The following is a 22,473-nucleotide window of genomic DNA, read 5'->3' on the forward strand; positions in this document are numbered from 1 at the left end:
GCAACTCATCCAACTAAACAGGGTTGATGTAAAATATCAGACACAGGCTCTGGCCAGATGTGGTGCCCTTATCCAACCACCTAACGGGGAGCCTAGGATTTACATCATAGAGTGTCATTTAACATGAAATGACAGAATCTGCAATGTAACTTATGTATAGAGCCTCCAACACAAATATGAGGTCCAGTTTACTCATACAGGTACCAGAATCTTTGGCCTAAGGAAACTGCATGGACTGTTTCAGAGAGGGGAATTACAAAGGTGATGAGAATCTGTCTGAGGCCACGTTCACACCTTCAGTATTTGGTCAGTATTTTACATCAGTATTTGTGAGCCAAAACCAGGAGTGGATCAATCAGAGGAAAAGTATAATAGAAACACGTCACCACGTCTGCATTTTTAACCCACTCCTGGTTTTGGCTTACAAATACTGATGTAAAATACTGACCAAATACTGAAGGTGTGAACATGGCCTAAGGCTGTGGTCACACTGTCAGTATTTTACATCAGTATTTGAAAGTCAAAACCAGGAGTAGAACAATTAGAGGAAAAGTATAATACAAACATGTCACCACTTCTGTATTAATCACCCACTCCTGCTTTTGACTTACAAATATTGATGTAAAATACTAATAGTTTAACAGTAGCCTAAAAATGACAGTTCATTAGTGATGAGCACGTTTGTACTTTGATAAGGTGTGCCAAGAGTGTCTTCGGTGTGCTTGAAAAATATGTTCCAAGTCTGTGCAGCTGCAGGTCTTGAACATATTTTTTGAGCACGCTGAAGACACTGTTAGCAAACGAGCATGATAACACCTTATCCGAGCATGTTTGCTCATCACTACGGTTCATCCTTCCTTCCTTCTATTCATATCCTTCCAGCATCAATAGTTTGTTCTGGCTCTTGCTGGGCACGCGATAGTGTTACGTTATCGATCTCATCATTCCTCCTGTCACAGATCGGGAAAACAAGTAAAATATAAAAATGAAGATGGCATCTGTTCAGAAGCAGACAACTCTGAAACACAGGAAATTGTAGAGTCAGGTAGGAACGTTCAGATGAGAAACTCTTTCCACTAGAACTCTTTAATATTCAAGGGCTTCTCACAAAATTAGAATATCATCAAAAAGTTAATTTATTTCAGTTCTTCAATACAAAATGTAATAACTATTCAATATACGAGTTTCACTAACAGAGTGATCTATTTCAAGTGTTTATTTCTGTTCATGTTGATGATAACCCAAAAGGTTACCCAAAAGGTTATTATGTCAGTAAGTTAGAATACTTTATAACCAGCTTGAAAAATGATTTTAAAATCCAAAATGTTGGCCTACTGAAATGTATGTTCAGTAAGTGCTTGGGCACTTTTTCTACCACAGTTTTTCCTTCCACTCAACTTTCTATTAATATGTTTGGATACAGCACTCTGAACAGCCAGCTTCTTTAGCAATGAGCTTTTGTGGCTTACCCTCCTTGCGGAGTGTGTCAATGACTGCGTTCTGGACATCTATCAAGTCAGCAGTCTTCCCCATGATTGTGGAGCTACTGAAACAGACTAAGGGACCTTTTTAAACACTTAGGAAGCCTTTGCAGGTATTTTTGTTAATTAGTCTAATTTACTGAGATAATTACTTTGGGGTTTTCATTGGCTGTAAGCCATAATCATCAACATTAACAGAAATAAACACTTGAAATACATCACTGTTTAATGACTATATGAGTTTCACTTTTTGTATTGAAGAACTGTTAATTTAACTTGATGATATTCTAATTTTTTTTGAGAATAACTTGTTATGTACACCATACTAAAAAAGGGTACAGATTTGCGGCAGAATTTTACTGGCACAGTCATCTGAATAAAGCTTGCAGATGAGTGCAGGGACAATCCAGTATACATTAATTGATTTTTTTTTTGTGTGAGAACTTTGTGCAATAAAGGTTCTTTAGACTATGTGTATACCGAGTTTCCAGAGTGCTAACTCCCCAAATCTCTATATGGAATATTCTCTAAATGTCTTTTACCCAATTTTAGGGTAGATGTAGGCAAAGAACAGCAAACGTGGTCCATCCTTCATAAACGTTATATGCTAAATATCATCATTAACCACAGGCAACACTCAAGAGTTGGGATGTTTTATTGCATGAAGGAAAAAAAAAAAAAAAAAAACACTTGCAAATTAGATTTTTTTCCTAGTTAAAGAAATTAAGCACCTTCTATAAAATAAGACCCTGCAATACACATGTGGCTTGAAACGAATGATGATGTGTGCAGTACATTTATTTTTGGTAAATATCTGTTAACAAATAAAATTTCATATTTATATAAATAGGATGTATGGTAATATTTACAAGACGGGTACATTCACTCAGTTAAACATTGATACCAGTGAATTAAACCTTAGAACATGAAAGGTTTTCTAGCATTTGGGCTAGGTCTCCACTGCGTTAGCAGATTACCGTAGCTACAATTTGCAGTCATTTTAATCCTTTGTTGTTACCATAATTTGTAGGCAACACTGCATCGCCCTAGCCTTTATTGAAACTGTATGTAGTTGCCTTCATGAGTGTTGAAAGGCCCGCCTTTCTACGGTAAGCGCAGTCATACTGTCTACCTTACAACTAGAACATGAATAGATGTCGTCACCCATCACAGTCTTCATAAATGCTACTTATCATACAAGATAGTAAAGCAAGCCTGCGGACCTAGAAATCTTGTAAAAATAAGGTATTTTCGATTATAGAACAGAGTTACACACTGAAGTGCACACAAACAAATAGATGAAAAAGTTACCAGTTTATGGTACGTAAAGTGCCCATCTTTGCTGTACGGTAAAACATAAAAATTTTCACTCCTAATCCTTCTGCCAATAGCACATTGTGTCAACAAGTAACTGGTTAATATTTCCTCAATCTTGAAACAACCAATTTTATATATCAGTGTGGGGTTTTTTTTTTCCATATTTACAACAATATTTCAATATTGTTATTACACGTAAGTGCTACAGACCCCCAAAAAAGTTAGTTGTATAGTGCTACTCTGTTACAACCCCTTACCCTCAAGTCTATAGAAGCAAGAAAAATATGTATCTTTATTCTAAATCTGCTCTTCCTTAATCTCAATCTTCTTGGCTTTGGGGACGAGGAAGACATTGCCATCTTTTGTCTGCTGAAGAGAGTACTCCTGAGGAGAGTACGGATTGCCGTACTCGTCACGTAATTTGCGGAACACATCCATGTATAAGGTTCCGAGCTGCTTTTTCAGAAGGTGAAGGCTGCTGTTATATTCCCCCTTTTCTGCAAGTAACTTCTCTTTTTCATACTTCAGCTTGTCTAGATCACTTTCCAACTCCACAATGTTCTCCATTTTCCTCTTCCGGCAGTTCTGAGCCGCTACTTTATTTTTGCCGCGCCGGCGTATGTCTCGAATGAGAGCAAGCTGAGCTTCGTTGAACTGATGCTTGGACATTAAGGCATTGAAGTCATCCACGGGAAGATTAACAATTTTATCCACAGAGAACGGTACTTTTAGAGCTTTCGCTCTTTGCTCGTCTCTACTGAAACGAGCTTCCTGGCGACTTATTGACTTGTCTTTTGTAAACGGAGCTTTACTTTGATCCGGTTTAACCGGTAGTTCGTTTTCTGGTGGATTCTGAGCTTCTATGTCAAAGCATGTGTCCAGGGGTACAAGAGGCGAGAGCGCGTAGATCGTGTCGTCTGCAAAGGGCACAGGAAATTTCTCTGCTGGATTTTGTTGCACAGTTTCAATCGTGCTGTCCATATCTTCCATCTCGGAGTCGCTGTATCCATAATGTGGATCTCCATATATAGAGGAACTCATGGACTGGCCAGGCGACGTAGCACATGGACTTGTGTTAATGGAGATCCCTGAATCAGAATCGTTACATTCTGTTGGACTGTTCACATTAAATGCTTTACACGATGAAAAGTCTGTGATATCTATGGGTTCATTTAGAAGTTTAGTGAACGATTGGCCCGAACTGTCCGTCGTCAAAGGCACATTGGTCACTTTGGGATCAACAAGGTTAAAAAGATCATCGCAAAATGATTCTATATTGATTGTTGAATTTGTGTTCACTGTGGGTACATTAGAGTCAAAAGAACCTATAAAGTCATTAGGGAAAACTGGAGCGACGTCCTCTGCTGGTTTTTCTAGGTTCAGCAATGGATTGTGAAATATGTAGTCGTTTGAGGTTTCCGTCATGGAGTCGGAATTTGAATACAAGCTCAGGTCACCAAAGCTGTCGATGTGACTGTTCAGACACTGCTGAAAGAAGAAGGAGGGAATGTTACACATGGCAATGTATTTACACCTTTCCAACATTAACGGGTACATACAATTCAAGATTTTTTGCTATTATTAAATGTGATAAGCATTAAAAATGTTCTGATTAGAAATGAGCGGGTCGCTCAGCACAACCACAGTCCAGGCCGGTGCTTGGCCATGGACAGGTGATCTAAAGACTGGCAGGGAACATGTCACTGCTGCAGCCAATCAGTGGCCAGATAGTCAACATGTCACTGCTGTGACCAGAAATTGGCTGCAGCATTCGAATGTCTAGCCAGAGAAAAAAAAAATACAAAATTGGAGGTGGACCACTGCAGAATCAAAACAGAAGCTACAAGGGACCAACAAGGTGAGTATTGGTGGCGCTTTGTGGGTGCAACATTATGGATGACTTGGATCCATTGTGAGGCCAAATGCATTCTTATAGGAAGCCACTTTCTGCTCCAGCAAAGAGGTTTTGATTTGCCAGTGCGTGGTCCAAGAGGAAGGGAAATTTAGGAGGCCGATTTTGCTATGAAAATTTTTAGTCATAAGCGCCTTTGTCAGAACCCTGAATGAATGGGATCCAACTCCCTTAGAGTAAGTACTGCCTTCAAGTGCCCCCACAAAGTGTTGGTTTGACAATTCTGCCCATTACAGTACATGGAAAAGTAGTTATTTTCTTTCATCTCACAGCGTCCATGAACAAGAACACGTATGAGGTAGAGAAATAAAGGGATTCCCAGTAGAAGATCCACAGGACCAAACTTCAAAGAACAAAAACAATTACAAATATAATAGACCAATTAATGTTTATCTTTATATGAACATGAAAAACACCCAATAAGTGAACTTCACAGACACAATGATGAAAAGCTAACCTGCAGCTCGGGGATAGACAGCAATTCTTCCCACGCTTGGTCAATTTCTTGCACGAGTTCTGTAACGAGGGTAGTGCTCTGCAAACTGTCTGGTATAGGGGGCTGCTGTGCGTTAAAGCCCTGGCTGTTATTGATCTGAGTATTCGGAACCATTGCAGCTTGGAAAGTCATTTCTGGTGCCTGCAAAATGAGTAATAAATCATATAATTACTAAAAGATGGAAGATTTGATACATTCTCAGATCTCTAAATCATGAGTGGTAAAACAAAATGGAAAGTGGTTCCTAACGGATTTTTACCACTTTAGTCAAGGTCATCCCCCATAATGTGGATCACTGGTGATCACAGCTGTTGGCAGATCAGAGATTATGATCTACCATCAATTTTATAAATGAGAATTAAAGCTCTGAGACTGCAAGAACTTAGATATGAGAAAGGTTGTCTCTAATGTTATTCACATGGAACCTGTCATGTTGAATATACTGTAGGAGTATTCAGTATAACTTGTTTTATTTAAATCCCTGTTCCTTTTATTCTTAAAAGTCCAGTGGGCGTTCTTACCCACTGACCCAGTTATACAGAGAAGGCTGGCAATCATTCAGTTGAAACACCCACTTGACTCCTAAGACCAAAATGACCATAATTTGCTACAAAACTATATATTAATCTATTGGCTTCTTATACTCTTTACCATATTGGCTACAGCTTAGGCAGGATGTTCAACGTGACAGGTATTTAAATATATAGGATTTTTCTAGCCTTTAGAATAAAATGTGTAATACAACTGAAATTTTTAGAACTTTAATACAAAAAGGCAAGATTTCTTATCAACCACCTTAATTTTTACCTCATACTGGAATGTATCAGTTAGCATCTTCAAGCACTCATCAAAGGAGAGTTCTTGCTCCAGATGAGATTTACCCTAAAAAGACAGAACAATTCCATTATCGTTAGGTTGCCGCTTATGACAAGTCTTGAAACGTCTTGCTTTAATAATTCGTCTAATTACCTGCAAGGAATCTGTGACGGTTTGTGTATCTACCACAGCCTCCATGGGTGCCGGCTGCTGAACGGGAATGAATTCTCCAGTCTCCTCATCTAGAGCCAGATGGGCGTAATATGCTTTTTCTTGTTCCTTGAGTAGCTGTTCTTGATGCTCCTTTTCGAGCTTCTTTTGCTTTTCCAGCTCATATTCTTTCTGTCTTTGGTTGTAGTCAAAAACTTCACGACCAACACCTAGATCAATGTCTTGCTTCCACAGGATGTCAATGAGATCCATATCCTAAAAAGAACAGTCTATTAAATATCCGGTTCAAGAACCAACACGCACCATTATATACATTTTTATCCATTAAGACGATCTCATAGGGTGCAATGGGGAATGTTTCTCCTTGTGTACCTTGCCCAGCCGGCGTAAGGAGACATATAGGCCATGCAATGCACCTCTTTGAAATTAAATATGGAGAGACAAAGAACAGGAACTCTAGTGCCAACTATTGGATGTTGCAATCCTAAAAGTCAATATCGACCCTTTAAGAGCCTTGCCACATGACTTATTTTTTATCCCAAGTCATGTGGCAAGGGTTTCTAAAGAGTAGATATTGACTTGTAGAATTGCTACCCAATAGGTGGCTCTAGAGCAGGGGTCCCCAACTCCAGGCCTCGAGGGCCGCCAACAGTGCAGGTTTTCAGGATTTCTTTAGTATTGCATCGGTGGTAATGTGATCATCTGCACACGGTGATGATTCCAACCCCTGTGCAATACTAAGGAAATCCTGAAAACCTGCACTGTTGGCGGCCCTCGAGGCCTGGAGTTGGGGACCACTGCTCTAGAGTTCTAGCCCTCTTCCTTTCTGAAGAGGATATTTGTATAGATCTCACGGGCAATAGATTTGAGAAACTTTACACATTTAGATCTAACAACATGTTGTACAACCCCCACACAAGCATTCCCATCTCCATTACACTCAGTGGTAAGAGGATACATTCATGCACTGCTGCCCACCATTGTTTAGGCTGGATGGTAACCTGAAAAGGTAGAAGATGGATTAGGTTACATCTGCTCACAGAATGAGCAGACATAAGAGTTTGTCTAAGAAGCACAATAGTTTGCCATGTTACGCCCATAAGGGTATTATGTAACAGGTCCCCAAGAATTATTCGTAAAACGTCCAACTAAAATCATGTGTGAAGGGCAGAGTTATGCATCCTTGGGTTTACGCCAACACATCGAGTCATCTGTGGCTGTGCGAATGAGCCAGAAAAGTTTTTCTTCCAATGCAAAGAACTGAACAAAGAACATTTAAATATGTTCCTTCTTCATAGAAAAGAATGACAACCATGTAAAGCGCCATGAAATAAATGGCGCTATAATAATAACCAAAGCCAAGAAAGAGGGGTTTCCAGTCTTATCAAGTGATGGATTAACGGCCATGATTCTCACCCACTTGCTGATTGGTAGAGCGATGATTGCTGCGATCTCTTTGGAATTTTGGCCACACTGACCCACTCCCAGCCAGGTACTTTATACAGACTTCTGTATACAGAATTATTACAATTCATGTAGGGCATGGGGATGCAAGTGAGAAGCCATGAGGCACCACAGCCCCCTATACTAGTTTCCAGCAAGAGTACCACTGACAAGACCTACTGGTATAATGTGTAAGCCCGCAAGGGCAGGGTCCTCTTCCCTCTGTACCAGTCTGTCATTGTTAGTTTTGTTTACTGTAAGTGATATTTGTATTTTGATGTAGCCCCTTCTCATGTACAGCACCACGGAATTAATGGTGCTATATAAATTATTATTATTATTATTATTATATATGAGAAAGGCACTGCAGGACCCCAATGTAAAAGATAAGAGATTCCTACGAACCTCTTTATTCCCTAAAACAAATAGAAAAAAAATATGACAAATTCAAGTCTTTATCAAGCTTGATAAAGACTCCATTGTAAGTCGAAACGTTGCTTTTTTATTTAAGGTAATAAAGATGCCATTCCTTTGAAACCAGTTTTCATTGTGTCCCGTGGTTGCTTTGTACTTTTTTTCTTCCTTCCTTCCTTCATCAAGGCTGGTGGACTCTGGCCTTGTACTGCCAGCGCTGCTCCACTGATTGGATGGACTGGATTAACCCAATAATAACGGTGACACTTTTACCCTTTTTGGTTTTTCCATATCCAATCACTTCCTCAGACAAGAAATCCAGTTCCCCTTACTGCGGTTTTAGCCTCCTGAAAGTGACGACGATTGAGTTGTCATGCCGAAAGTAAATAATATTTATTTTTTAGCCAGCTGGAGTGGTCATGCCTTGAAGTCTTCTCTGCTGCATAATTGTACTTACAAAAGGTCATATATAATAATAGATGAAGTGGTGTCAACATCTAAGAAAAACAAGAAGCGAGGGCTCAGATTTTCTGTGCTTTCCCATTATTTAATTCACAAGTCCTTTGTCTTGAGGCGAATAAAAAGGGTCTTATTTTGCCTTTCTTTTGCAATCACATGCATTGTCACATGAGGAACAGACAACAATAAGGAACTACCAGAGGAGCTGCTCGTTTCATTTCCTGTCAATGTAATATTCTCTGGCATACAATGTGCCGAACCTGACCCCGCAGAAACACAAGCTTTCATATTAACAAATAGCTCACATATCAAGTTCCAAGTCTAACGAGCAGTGGAAAAAAAAAATAAAAAATCTTGATATTTTTACCTCCTGTAACATATTAACTATGTTGGATAAGGATTTTATCTAAGCCTAGAAAACATTGTGTAATTTTACTTTTATGGTTAAAGGGAATCAGGAGGATTTCACACACCAAACTATTTGTACGTGTAGTTTGCAATACCTTTACATGGCCAGTCTTTACAAAGAAATCAGCATTTTCTCTTTTGCAAACAAAGCTGAAGATCTGGAGCCTCTGTCACTCCAGCTCCATTCCCCGCTCGGCCCCACCTCTTCCTGCTTGACTTATGACTCCTTTGCCTGAAGTTATTCAGCATGGAAGCCGTTAGTCAAGCAGAAAGAGGCGACACTGGGAGGGGAATAGAGCTGGAGTGACCGAGGCTTCAGATCTCCAGCCTTATTTACATAGCAGTTCAAACACTTGTTTCTCAGTAAGGAAGGAACTGACTGGCCATGTTAAGGTATTGCTCGAATTGTCTTTGAAGGAGCTACATGCACAGACAAGTAGTTTGGGTGTGAAATCTTGCTGACAGATGCCATTTAAGAACATGGAAGGGGTTCAGGTGGTGATGGCGAACTCAGTCGAGGGGTTCAAGAGAGGCCTGGAAGTCTTCCTGGAGCAGAACAATATTGTATCATACAATTATTAGGTTCTGTAGAAGGACGTAGATCTGGGGATTTATTATGATGGAATATAGGCTGAACTGGATGGACAAATGTCTTTTTTCGGCCTTACTAACTATGTTACTATGTAACATGAACACTTGACACAAGAGGCCAGTGGTTACCGCAATTTAAAAAAAAAAAAGTTGCACTATGTTTCAGGCCTTCAATCTTCAGTCATTAAACCATTTTTCAGACCCTCTGATAATTAGTTTACAAACGGCTTCAGTTTCAGAGTTTTCTCATGTGGATGTGTCCCTCGCAGTAATACAGAGACCAAACATCCTAACTTCCATCCCCATGGAGTACACAATGGACGTTCTCATCTCCCTGTACACATCCTGTGTGGTTCACTCATTCTGACAGTTGTCCACCTTTACTCTTAGGCCCGTTTCCCAGATCAGTTTTTTGCCATCAGTCACAATCCGTCGAATTTTGAAAAAAAACGAATCCGGCGACCGATGCCACCAGATTCATTTTTTTCTCATAGACTTGTATTAGCGATGGATAGCCTCACGTTTCATCCGTCGTTCGCCAGATCCATCGAAAATGGTTTGTACGGCGGCTGGAGACAATATACAAAGTAACTTTTTTTGGGTACGTCGAAAAAACAGACAGTGACAGATACATCGCCTTCCATTGTTTACTCGAATGGAATCCTATGGGCGCCGGATCCATCAAATGACGGAATCCGGCAATGTAGTGTGTTTTTTTTTAACTGAGTATGCCCCGATTTATTTAGCCGCTAGTTGGATCCGTCAAAAAAAAAACAAATCCGTTGCATCAGTTTTTCACAATCTGCGTCGGATCCGTCGAGCCAACGGATTGTGACTGACGGCAAAAAAACTGATGTGTGAAAGGGGCTTTAGCTGTCCACCCTTGTTGTCTGCCGTCCCTGCAGACCTGACTGCTTTCTCCGCTCTATTCGGCCATTGGAATAACTTTCCTCTCTCATCGCATACATCCGTTGACGTTGATCCCGCATCAGTTGTTGGGTAGGACAGGTCCTGGACTATTCTTGATGAATGCAGCAATTGGCGGTTAGATATATGTGAACCGACAGAACTGTGGAGTCGGAGTCGTAGAGTTGGGAGTCGGACATTTGACCTACCCACTCGACAGCCCAGAAGTATGATTTTTTTTTTATGTACGGTACATGTTCATGGATTGGACATAAAAAAATCCAAAACAAGCCCAATCGTTCAGTCACATGTCAAAACAATCGTTTGTTTCACTGAAATAGCCAACAACTGTTTGCCATGCTTGAAAATCGGGCGTTTTGGATGACTTGTGTATGAGGGTCCTCAACACTGAGAAAAGAAAAGGGGATACCTATATTCAAGGCATTAGGACAGCCAGCTATGCAACACTATAGGGATTTTTTTTCTATTTTATTTAATGTTGCAGTTTAGAAGCAAATTAACACTTTATAAGAAACAAAAAAAAGCCACAATCAGTGCAAAAGATGTCCAAAGTCTTTAACCATAAAAAGTCAGAGGACGCCATTTCCCTAGGCTGATAGCAACCAGTTATTGAGATAAGCTCTTCAGTGTTCAAAGTCATTGTGGAAAACACTCACAGTGTGAATGGGCTGGGCGACAATCAGTAGAACAAGACCGTGTACATTCCCATCTAGATTCCACAGGTGCAGATCTCATGACTGGTGACAACATACCTATAGTATATACATGAAGTTTGTTTTTTTTTTTTGTTTGTTTTTTAAACTGCGTTCACATCTCTACTAGTAATTTCCATTAACATAAAAGGGCCCGCCGCGTTTCGGCCGTGCATGCTGTGCCATTTTGGTCTGTTATTTTTGGCCAAATCAGCCCAATGGATCCCATAGAGGAAAACAAAACAAAACATGCGAACCTGGATGTCAATATAAAGGATATTGATCTAGAGAGCACAAAAGGTTTATTCTGCAAATTAAATAAATTTAAAAAAAAAAAAAAAAAAACAACTTGGTCTGAACTCAAAATTCACACTCACAACAAACCCACCATACATGATCATGTCACGACTTTACTCCTCAATTCAAATTTTTGTATTTTAAAGCAATGAAAAATTCTTAGAAATCCCCCCACTACTTGGAGCAGTGACTTGGCTCTCGCTGATACACTTTTTCACAGAAAAGAGGAAATGGAATTTTGGGTAATTAGAAGAAAACAGATGCCAGAAGATCCCACAGAGATTACGGACAAGAACATGAGAAATCTAGTTTCAAAGTACAATATAAGCAACAATCGAGAATGAAGCGAGATGCAACTTCCACACAACATCCTTGAGTTTTGGCATTGAGAACATACACGTGTGGGTGTATTCCCGATATCCACGGTAAGGGAATATAGCCGACTACTTCTCTTTACTGTTCACACATCCGCTTCCTCAAATGGCCACCTCCATAGACTTTGTCCAAATTCTTCTCAATCTCCTTATAAAACTTGGAGAGAGTAAAGGCTGCAACTTTTAATGCAAAGGTTTAGAAACTTTCATGGCTCATGGCCGATTACTGCATAGTCCTTAACAGGGTTCTCCAGTGCTATTACCCATCCACAGGATAAAAGAGCCTTGTTCTATGATCAAGGGCAGTTCCAATGGTGGGACCGTCAGACAGAACGGGGCAATTTTACCCCATGAGAATGAAGCAGCACTGCACATGCTCAGCCTCCGCACCATTCCCTGCGGGGCTGCCGAGTGCTGCACTTGCCTTTTTCTGAAAGCCCCATAGTGAATGAAGTTCCACATACTGGCAATCGAGGGGATCCAACTGCTAAATTGAGACCCAACCCCATTAAAAAGGAGAAATCTTACAGTTTTCACATTGGCCACTAGCCATTTTATTTTAACTTACTGTTCTTTAGAAAACAATCACATGCATATTAGCAGCAATAAACTCTCTTGAATTGAAACCTCTAATTAGCGTGTGCAAGGGTCATTGTGAATGGAGGGGGAGCTGGGAAATTTCTTGTTGTGATCGGATGTAATATTATTTTGATTATATATTTTTTTTATTCCCACTGTTCTATAAAAAAAAAAAAGTCTGAAATAGTAAGGTTTCAAAGCGTGCGCGCGTGCGTGTTTATTATTTTTTTATACTAATTGTGATTTGTAACAACAACAAAAAAAAAAAAGAAAAATCACACAAACCTGATTTAAAATTAGGTAATTTTCTGATTATACATTTCCTTTAAATTATATGATAAGGCACCCTTCCAGCCAATATACAAAATGAGCCTAAACATGGATAATGCATTGAGTCCATACTTGATGCTCTCCTTTTCCTTCCCCTAGCTGCTGTATCAGAATGCAAAATGCAAAAATTGTGACCGTCTCCCTCACACTGCAGCTCCACAAGCTGATGGTGATGGATGCGCAGTGTACTCCACTCTCCACTACATTTCCCATGCAGTGTTTCTTTGCTTTTTTAAACAATGCAGAACTTGAAAAAGGCAGCAGGAGGATCCAAAGCAGGGCCCCAGATATGCATCTATATATTACTAGTGTATACAGAATTGGGTACTTTGGATGGAGGGTTTGCTTTAAAGGATGGGGTTGGATGCAATCATCAAAAATCTGGAAAGTCTATTTCCAAGGAAAGCCTTTAGGATCAGGTGCTATCCTTACCACTAAATATACCATATGTATAAAAGATAAAAACAGTGCTATGGTCATGTGCTTTAGGTGGTCTCTGTTCAGCATTAAGATATTTTAAGTCATTTTATGAAAGGGCAGCACGGTGGCTCAGTGGTTAGCACTGTATGGTGGCTCAGTGGTTAGCATAGCAGCCTTGCAGCGCTGTAGTCCTGGGTTCAAACCCCACCAAGGACAACATCTGCAAAGAGTTTGTATGTTCTCTCCGTGTTTGCGTGGGTTTCTTCCGGGTACTCCGGTTTCCTCCCACATTCCAAAGACATACTGATAGAGAGTTTAGAATGTGAGCCCCAATGGGGACAGTGATGATAATGTGTGCAACTTGTAAAGCGCTGCGGAATATGTTAACGCTATATAAAAATAAAGATTATTATTATTATTATTATTATTATTATTATTATTATTATTATTGGGAAAAAATAAATAAGTAGACTGAAGTTGTAGGGTAAGGCTTGCATTAAGTTACATAACCCTTTCCAGAACTGAACAAAATACATGAGATCGGCCTGTAAAATGACCCGACTGTCAATCTGCCTGATGTAAAGTTCCACCTACAAGCTTAAATCGTCACGTACAGAAGTAAACCTTCAGAGACATGCTATGTTATGACAACCCAATAATTAAGTAACAAGCTCCTTCCTTGCACGCTGATGTTTTCACAAGCCTTGCTCATTATTAAAGGCGCAGAGAGACATCATCACGCCAAAACCAGGAATACTTGTTGAAACAATCCTCGCAGAAAGACATGAGAAATCCTGCATAAAAGTACCAGCCTCACCTTCACCCAAGTGTGTAAAGTTGCACTTCTAAAGGAAATCTATTTCTACATCAATTGCCATTAAGTGCCCCCTCCCCCCCGATTCCAGGGATATATAAACTTAGTAGGTTACTGGCTGTAGTTTTGATAAAATCACTTTTATCAGCAGGAGATTATCACTAGAGGACTAGTAAACCCGATTCCATGTAGTCCTCCATATTTATGAGCTTTGTATAACCCCGCCCCTACCACTGATTGGCAGCTGTCTATGCACAGTGTACACAGAGCAGCCAATCAATGGTGTGGGTGGGGCTATACAGAGTTCAGCATTCAGAGAACTGGTAGAACTGCAATAAAACAAACAGGGATACTGTCAAAACTAGAGTAAGTAGCCCAGTAAATGACACATCACTGGAATCAGGGTCTCTGAATCTACATCATGCTGCGCTCACAAGAAGGAGTAACAAACAACCGGTGACATGTTCCCCTTAACAGATCACCACAATGAGAAAGAGTAAATCAAGTCAATGAGACATTTATAGAAAGAAACCATTTTTGTGAGGTTTTGGTTCACCTTGTGGAGATCCAGATGGTGTAGGGAAGTTGTCCAGGAAATGTTTGCCTTGCGAAATGTGGAGACAGTCCGACATACGTATTACAGTATGTGACGGACAGCTGCTTATAGCATCAAATCATATACTGGTAAGTAGATGTGCAATAATGGCTTTAATGACAAGTTCAAGAGTAAACTACATTCTGAGGCGTATATGATAAAGGGTGCACAAGGGTATAAGCCTATACACAAGGTTAGGCTCTGTACGCCCATGGACTATGCATGTCAGATAACAGCTGATTACTTCTCCGGTGTGTGGAGTAAATGTCGTCATTGAAGAATATTACCATTAATAAAGTAAGCAACTTCAAAAGGCATCAGGTACAATTTAACAGATGTTTTACATCTTCGTGTACTTCATCAGAACGCCTGGCATTGTAAGCAGATCCCGCCATGTGGACAGAGTAGCCTAGTAACCTCCGATATACAGTGTCAGCGCGGAATAGAGAAACTCTACATTAGCACTTACGAGCCATACGCTCAGCAAAATATTCGCCGTATGCATAAATTGAAGTAGAGGTGAAAGGAAAATACTGAACATGGCACATGCAGTTCTGTTCCTTTGTTAATGGCACAATTCACCATCAGTGTAAAATAAAATCTAGGAACATAATTAGCGATGAGCGAATATACTCGTTACTCGAGATTTCCCGAGCACGCTCGGGGGTCCTCCGAGTATTTTTTAGTGCTCGGAAATTTAGTTTTCATCGCCTCAGCTGAATGATTTACAGCTACTAGCCAGCTTGATTACATGTGGGGATTCCCTAGCAACCAGGCAACCCCCACATGTACTTATGCTGGCTAACAGATGTAAATCATTCAGCTGCGGCGATGAAAACTAAATCTCTGAGCGCTAAAAAATACTCGGAGGTCACCTGAGCGTGCTCGAGAAATCTCTAGTAACGAGTATATTCGCTCATCACTAATCATAATATCTGATGACTTCTAATGGAAAGATGTGACCTAATAAAATGCACAACCAACTAGAAATTAAGATATTAGGGCTGTATAAAAGGTTATAAGATTTATGGGAATGTCGGCCCTGATTCACACTGCTTGTTATTGCAGGTTAACATTGGATTATTGACCTGGTTTACACGACCATCTCTACCATCCCCGGGTGATAGGTAACAAATAGAATTGATCAAATGTTTTCAAATTCAAAACCTTGCCAGGTTAACCAGTTTTTTTTCCAAGATTTACAGTTAATACCATAAATTAGCTACAGATCACAAGTAGTTCAATTGCCCTGAAAAGATGTGGAACACTGAGGTCCATGTAAGATCATTTAATAATATAACATATTACACTATTTCATATTCAAAAATAAAAAAGGTCCAAAAATTAGCCCTCAGTCATTTGTGATCACGCAGATCGTTCTGTGCAGAACACAGAATCAAGCTGACGGTGTGGCTGTCAGTCGGGAGTTTTTCAACCCGCACAGGTTCACATGCCCGATGAGGGAAGGGATGGGTTCATACTAATTCAATGGTTCTAGAGTTCACAGGCCCCTATAGATTTAAGACTTTACTTGCCAAATTAGCAATTCATTTTTTTTTTTTTATGACAGATTTTTAATGATTTAGGTCCTAATGAATCAGAAACATAATTTGCAAAATTTTTTCAAGTACGGATTTTTCAGAAAAGGGTGTCCCAATATTCAATTAAAAACGACAATGACATGATTTCCTATTTTGAAAACATTTTACAAACACAACACAAAATTGGACCTAATTATAAAAATTATAAAATCTTAGTTGCTAGAAGCTAAAGATTAGGCGTCCCAAATAAAGGACATTGGTAGATAATGGGTTAAGATGTGACAGTAGTTTGTGATAGTATAGTGATGCATCATAAAGTACCAGTATATGGATAAACTAGAATGTCAGAATCATGGCGTCCATTTAAAATATTGACCAGATTCTCAGCAGGATACCAAAAAAAAAAAAGAAGCGCGAGTCATGTGCGCAAACATTCTAGTACCATTGCAGAAGTACAATGGCAATTTTGGCTGCGACACATATGGCCAAGATTTGCTCCACTGCAGAATAATGCAAGGTAATGGGGTTGCATTGTTACCGAAAAGATACTGCACCCGTGACAAGCTGTACACTGCAATGTAGCAGCTACACAACCATTTTTTACTGCGTTTTTTTGAGTCTCAGCCAAAATTGCTATGTAGCCCCAAGAATTGTGTTCAAGTCCTAGCAATGCACTGCGTAAACATTTAATGCAAGTGTCCTCACGTGTAGAAGAACAAACTGGCAGGAAGCTGGTGTGCCCTTGGCACGGGCGCATACCTGCTCATGAAATAGAAAATTACATACTATGTTCTATCCGGGCAGGGATGGAGTGGCGGAAACAAATTATCAGGGCAAATCTGTAATAATATTAGTTTAACATGCAGAATATAATCATTATAAAGAAATGATCTGTATTCAAAACATATTGTAGTAATCCAAGAGTACGACGAAGGGTTCACAGTAGTTTGCTACATACATACACACATATACATACACACAGAGATTTTGTCGTGTTTGCTACCCAATCTGACAGCAGCATGATATAGGGGCATAGAAACCCGAATTCAGGAACGTGTAGTTTACTTTTCTAGGTGCTGTAGTTGTAATTAAAAGCCTCTTTATTTTCTCCAGATTTTCCAGTTCTCTGAATATGGAGCTCAGTATAACCCCACCAACACCACTGTGCATAGGTAGAAAGCTGCCAGTGGTGGGTGGGGGTGTGGTTGGACTACCAGGTGGGAGGCCAAGTAGTCCTCTAGTAATAAAATCACTGTTTTATCAGCAGGAAATTATCAAAAACTACAGCAGCAGCCCAGTAAGTGACACATGGCTGGAATCGAGGTTTCTGCCTCTACGTTATGCTGCTCTCAGATTAGGTAGTAAAAACTTGGTGACAGATATATGGAATATATTTCAACCATTAGTTATCTAAAGAGATAACTAATGGTTGAAATATATTCCATGTTTTCCTTGCAAGAGCATAAAGAAGTCTAAGGTATAATTGGCCAGGTCTTGAGAAACTATGGCACATGTCCACCCAGTTTGAAAAAAAGAAAAAAAAAAAAAAAAATACCCATTCCTTATTGGACCTATGTGAGTAAAGTTTATTGTAATGACAGCCACCATGTCTCCTAAGTAGAGATGAGCGAATATTTCAATATTGGGTTCGGATTCCGATCGCCGTATTTGCAATATTCACAGAACGTCATTGGAGTCAATGGGAGTACAGCTGAGCAAATATGTTCGGAAACGATCAAACAGAAAATCGGCACAAATATGGCACATTCGAAATTGAAGATCGTTTTCCGAACATATTCGCTCATCTCTTCTCCTAAGTATTCTCATTCCAGAGCATAAATTGGACAGATAGCCACTTCTGACTTTCCCATAAACATGAAAATTTGGCTCAGCTGATTATTCAGGTTACTTCAGTTGGGGAGGTAGGCAGCTCGTAGACACTACTGCCACCCCTATAAAGATAGAAAAGGCAGCCCAATTTGTAGGCTCCTTATACCTCCCAACTGGAAATCCCATGGACTGCCGAGAAGCCTCTAGAAAGATTGTCGCTACATCCAGTGAAACTGGTGGGATCTACAGTCTAAGGCTACATTCACTCCATGTGACACATCCTAGTGCAGTCAGTTTTTTCCTTGAAACACACACTGATCCACAGAGTTTCATTAATACACACATCAATCTTAAAAACGGATCCATGTGTCTGGTCCATGTGAATCAGATTATTTCCCATTCTCATCAGTTTTTGCAGATCAGACCCGGTCAGTAAAGTCTATGGAGATCTGTAGAGGACAGACTTTGTACTTCAGAGTTCCATCCAATTTTCTCTTGATCCATTGGTAAAAGTCAATGGATAAAGAAAAACTCAGTCTACCTGCTTCAGTTCTAAAATAGGGATACATTTTTCACAGATCTAAAAATTTACAACTTCACATCTACTGGTTACCGAAGAGTAAAAGCATTACTATACAAGCCTGATATTGACACCTCCATGAAACCTCCAAGTTGTCTGGTGGGAATAGGTATCTACAGACTAGCAATGTCCTCTACCCCTACTACCGCCATACAAAAATCAGATTTTGTTCCACGCGCCCTATGCCAAACTCGACCAGTGCAATTAAAGCCTTACTGGCCCCTTCTGGCTGCCACTTTACTGGCAGCAAGTCACCAAAGATTTACATACATGTAGTAACTCCCTATACAAGGAGACATGGTGGTGACCCGTTTCCAAGGAACAGTCACACTTTACTCCATTTATTTTTTAGCTGTGACAAGGTAACCGGTAGGAGAAGTACTACAGGGTTATAGATTCACAGAGCTTCCAGCGTGGCCCCATCAATAGCTTCCGTTGCATGTAGCAACTTTCTAGCATCCCCATGGAAGTCTTACTTAGAGCCCAAGAACAACATCTCAAAAATATCGGCACTAAGAGTAAATTTATAGAAAAAAAAAAAAAAACTTTCCTATTTGGCGTTTACAACATATATATGGTCAAGTATGGAGGATTTAAAATAAGGAACCGAAACGATGACTGCAAAGGTTACCCAGAAGGGGATTTTCATGACGCCACTGGGCAAAATCCTTTCTATTCCCTTTTTTATGGATTTCACAATTGTAACAAAATAATAAGTTCATTAAATGAATAAAAGTTCCGGATAATAGATTTCAACGTTACTGTAAAATGATGGGATAAAGCAGAGGACAACAAAGTGCAATGACCACAGACTGCACACGGATCTCTAGCCATTATCACGAGCCATTGTACCGTTCCTTAAGATACTCTGATCCTGCTCTACTTCTATGGCAAGTCCTCCAGTTGTCACGCGTGCCTCATAGTATTAATTCATGGGACCTGAACAGAACTTTCTCGTCCGCAGAGCCAGAAAACAGCACCCGACTCAATCAATAAGTATGAATGTCCAAGTACCAATTCCGACCAGTGCCTGATGTCATGTATTTGTAGTCAGAGACCATGAATTCCTTGTGATTTGTGAACTTTATATCAAAGTCATTGAACATTGCTAATAAAGAGCAAAGAAAAGCTGCTGATTACCTACACAGAGATAATTAACTAATGTTTATGTCAGCCATACCCACTAACTTTTCAAGGACTGACCGACCACCCAAATATATACAGGTGTGTAACGAGTCTGCAAACAGCAGAAATCAGGAGAAAGATCGGTGGGGCATACTGGATTTGAACATGCTTGATCCTTATGTCTCATTTTGGCCACTGCCTTCTTCCCCTCTCCCTATTGGGAATATATTCAAGCTCAGCCAAACATACATGTGCAAATGAGGAGGCAGGGGTCTAACCGTAGTCCGCTAAATAGGAGTTTGTCCTACAGCTAATGGACCTTCCATCAGATTAACATCGGCTGTGAAATTTAGGCTAGGTATCTCACTATGAGGCACTGCAGCATTTCATAATACATATACAAGGCACGGTGCGGCTGACCAGTACGAGGCAGGTTCCCGGCTGGCTTCCCTCTGCCCTGTTGACTGACAGTTCTCTCTCTTAGTATGTACAAAGGGAGTGACCCATCGGTCATAGGGAGCAGGAAGAAGCCATCAGAGGGCGACTTTCACCGCAGTGTCTCAGAGTAAAAAACATACTTGGTCGCAGTCGTGCAGCATCAACTGATAACAGGTTCCCTTTAACGCCATTTTCCGTGACCACCTTAGTTGTTTGGGCTCAAATTTGTACGTGTAATTCCACCCTAATCAGACGAAGGTCTTCCTAGTGATCATCTCAAAACCAAATTTTGTCAAGGAGGCTTATGTCACATAACCAAAGTACATATAAGTCCTGGCTTGGTTGCACAAATCTCGCCTCCACCCTGTCCTCCTACCCTTGTCCCATCACTCAGCACCTTACATCCGTGCTGTCCGAGTGCAGGTTCATGCAGCTTAAACTTGACTTTCCTATGCCAAGAACATGGGGCAGTCCTCTGCGTAAAATTGTCACCATAAACTATTAGGTATATTATTATTTTTTAACCAGAACCAGCTCTACTCTTGCTCACATGCCGTGTCCCCATTCTGAAGGCCAAGGTTACAAATCCATCAAGGACACCACAAACCTATTTCTATGATACGTCAAAAGTTTGTCAAAACGAGGAGGTGCGAGTATGGTTCCTTGGATTTAAGATAAAGCATTAAAAAGGAGGCACACATCAGATAGCGGACGAGGCCAATGCAAGTATGCTCACTTCTCCAGAGCGTGAATGCGCTTTGAATCCCGAGACACAAGAGTCAGACACCTCCTCCATACATCTGTGATCTCGTCTACCGGTACTTACCTATACGCAACCTCCGATCCTCACAAGATCTCCTTCTCTACTCCCCTCTTATCTCTTCTTCCCACAATCGCATACACGATTTCTCTCGCACATCCCCCCTACTCTGGAATTCTCTACCACAACATATCCGACTCTCGCCTACCATCGAAACCTTCAAAAAGAACCTGAAGACCTACCTCTTCCGACAAGCCTACAACCTGCAGTAACCACCGATCCACCGAACCGCTGCATGACCAGCTCTATCCTCACCTACTGTATTCTCACCCATCCCTTGTAGATTGTGAGCCCTCGCGGGCAGGGTTCTCACTCCTCCTGTACCAGTTATGTTTTGTATTGTTTAAGATTACTGTACTTGTTTTTATTATGTATACCCCTCCTCACATGTAAAGCGCAATAATAATAATAATAATAATAATAATAATAATCTAAGAAAGGGGTCATCTGCAAATATGGAAGCTCTATAACAGTTTCCCAAACTCCTGTCCTCACGGCCCCCAACATGTCAGGTTTTCAGGATTTCCTTAGTCTTGCACAGATAATGGAAGTATTACAGCATGGTAAACTGCCACAGGTCCTCGCAGGTGTGCTATACTAAGGAAATCCTGAAAATATGACATGTTGGGGGCCGAAAGGACAGGAGTTTAGAGTTTTGAAAACTCTGCTCTATATGCTCCAATGACATTTATGGCTTTGTTCACACTTTGGGACTGTTGATTGCGAAAACTTTGTAATTCTACCACTACTGTGTGAATTAAAAAAAAAAAAAAAAAGGGGTGGGTGACGGTGACTGCAACGTGTGAATGCAGCCTATGGCACACGGAGTCTTGAGAGGAGACTGAGCACAACCTCAGCTTTTGAGGAGGATTTGAAGAGCTTCCGTTTCTGACCAAAAGCTGCGTGCATGTAGCAATTAGTAGTTTCCTAGATTGCATCAATCAGATCTACCAGATCTGATCACGGCCACAGATCAGTTCTGAGAAATCCGATTGCTTGTTTACGTCGATTATTTTATGTCCGGAGATCAGATGAATGGCCATCCTGAGAAGCCTTGTAGCTACACAAAGGATCAGCAGTTTGCAGAATATGGATGAAGTCCCATCATAAATGTGAATACAAGTAGACCAGTTTCCATATAGAAGACCAAGAACTTTGGTGCGTTCTCCAGGAAAGCTCGGATCTCACAATGTGTCTCTGCTCAATCTGCGAACATGTGCAGTATTGTGTAATCTGCCTGTAACGTTACATTATGGGGCAGCTAAATCCAGATGTAGTCAGAAAAAGGAATAAAAGGCCGCCCTTGGCAGAGGGAGTGGAGGGAAGTGCTGCTTGCGCAACAGCCTCAGCAGTCCCAACAACTCCCTGCTGTGCAGAGCTCACACGCACAGGAACAGGGATCCTTCAAGGGGACTGCGGACGGCCGACGAGCACCGACACAGCTTTCCTAGATAGAAAGCTACCTAACATTGTTAGCGGGATCACCGGAAACCAGAGAGGTCCTATAGGCACCCACATATCAATTCACAATATATCATCCCAAACACGACAGTGATACATTGTAATATTCTGATCCATGAATGATATTCTCTCTCTATTCCAA

The 22,473-nt window shown here is 40.6% G+C and overlaps 1 protein-coding gene across 2 annotated transcripts in view; it reads right to left on the reverse strand.

Annotated features, from left to right (window-relative positions):
* Positions 1 to 2,261: 2,261 nt before the first annotated feature.
* The window catches only part of NFE2L2 (NFE2 like bZIP transcription factor 2), a 33,222-nt gene continuing 13,010 nt past the window's right edge, over positions 2,262 to 22,473 (reverse strand). Inside the window, exons 2-5 of one of the 2 annotated variants that reach the window (XM_069733204.1) lie at positions 6,176 to 6,448; positions 6,014 to 6,088; positions 5,168 to 5,347; positions 2,262 to 4,286 (exon numbers count right to left, since the gene is read on the reverse strand). In XM_069733204.1, coding sequence (XP_069589305.1) covers positions 3,096 to 4,286; positions 5,168 to 5,347; positions 6,014 to 6,088; positions 6,176 to 6,448 — 1,719 coding nt within the window. In that variant the 3' untranslated portion in view covers positions 2,262 to 3,095. The remainder of the gene's footprint in view (positions 4,287 to 5,167; positions 5,348 to 6,013; positions 6,089 to 6,175; positions 6,449 to 22,473) is intronic. The other variant, XM_069733203.1, reaches the window with a different exon arrangement.

This window comes from Ranitomeya imitator, chromosome 7, assembly GCF_032444005.1.
Source record: "Ranitomeya imitator isolate aRanImi1 chromosome 7, aRanImi1.pri, whole genome shotgun sequence".
NCBI classification, from domain to species: domain Eukaryota; kingdom Metazoa; phylum Chordata; class Amphibia; order Anura; family Dendrobatidae; genus Ranitomeya; species Ranitomeya imitator.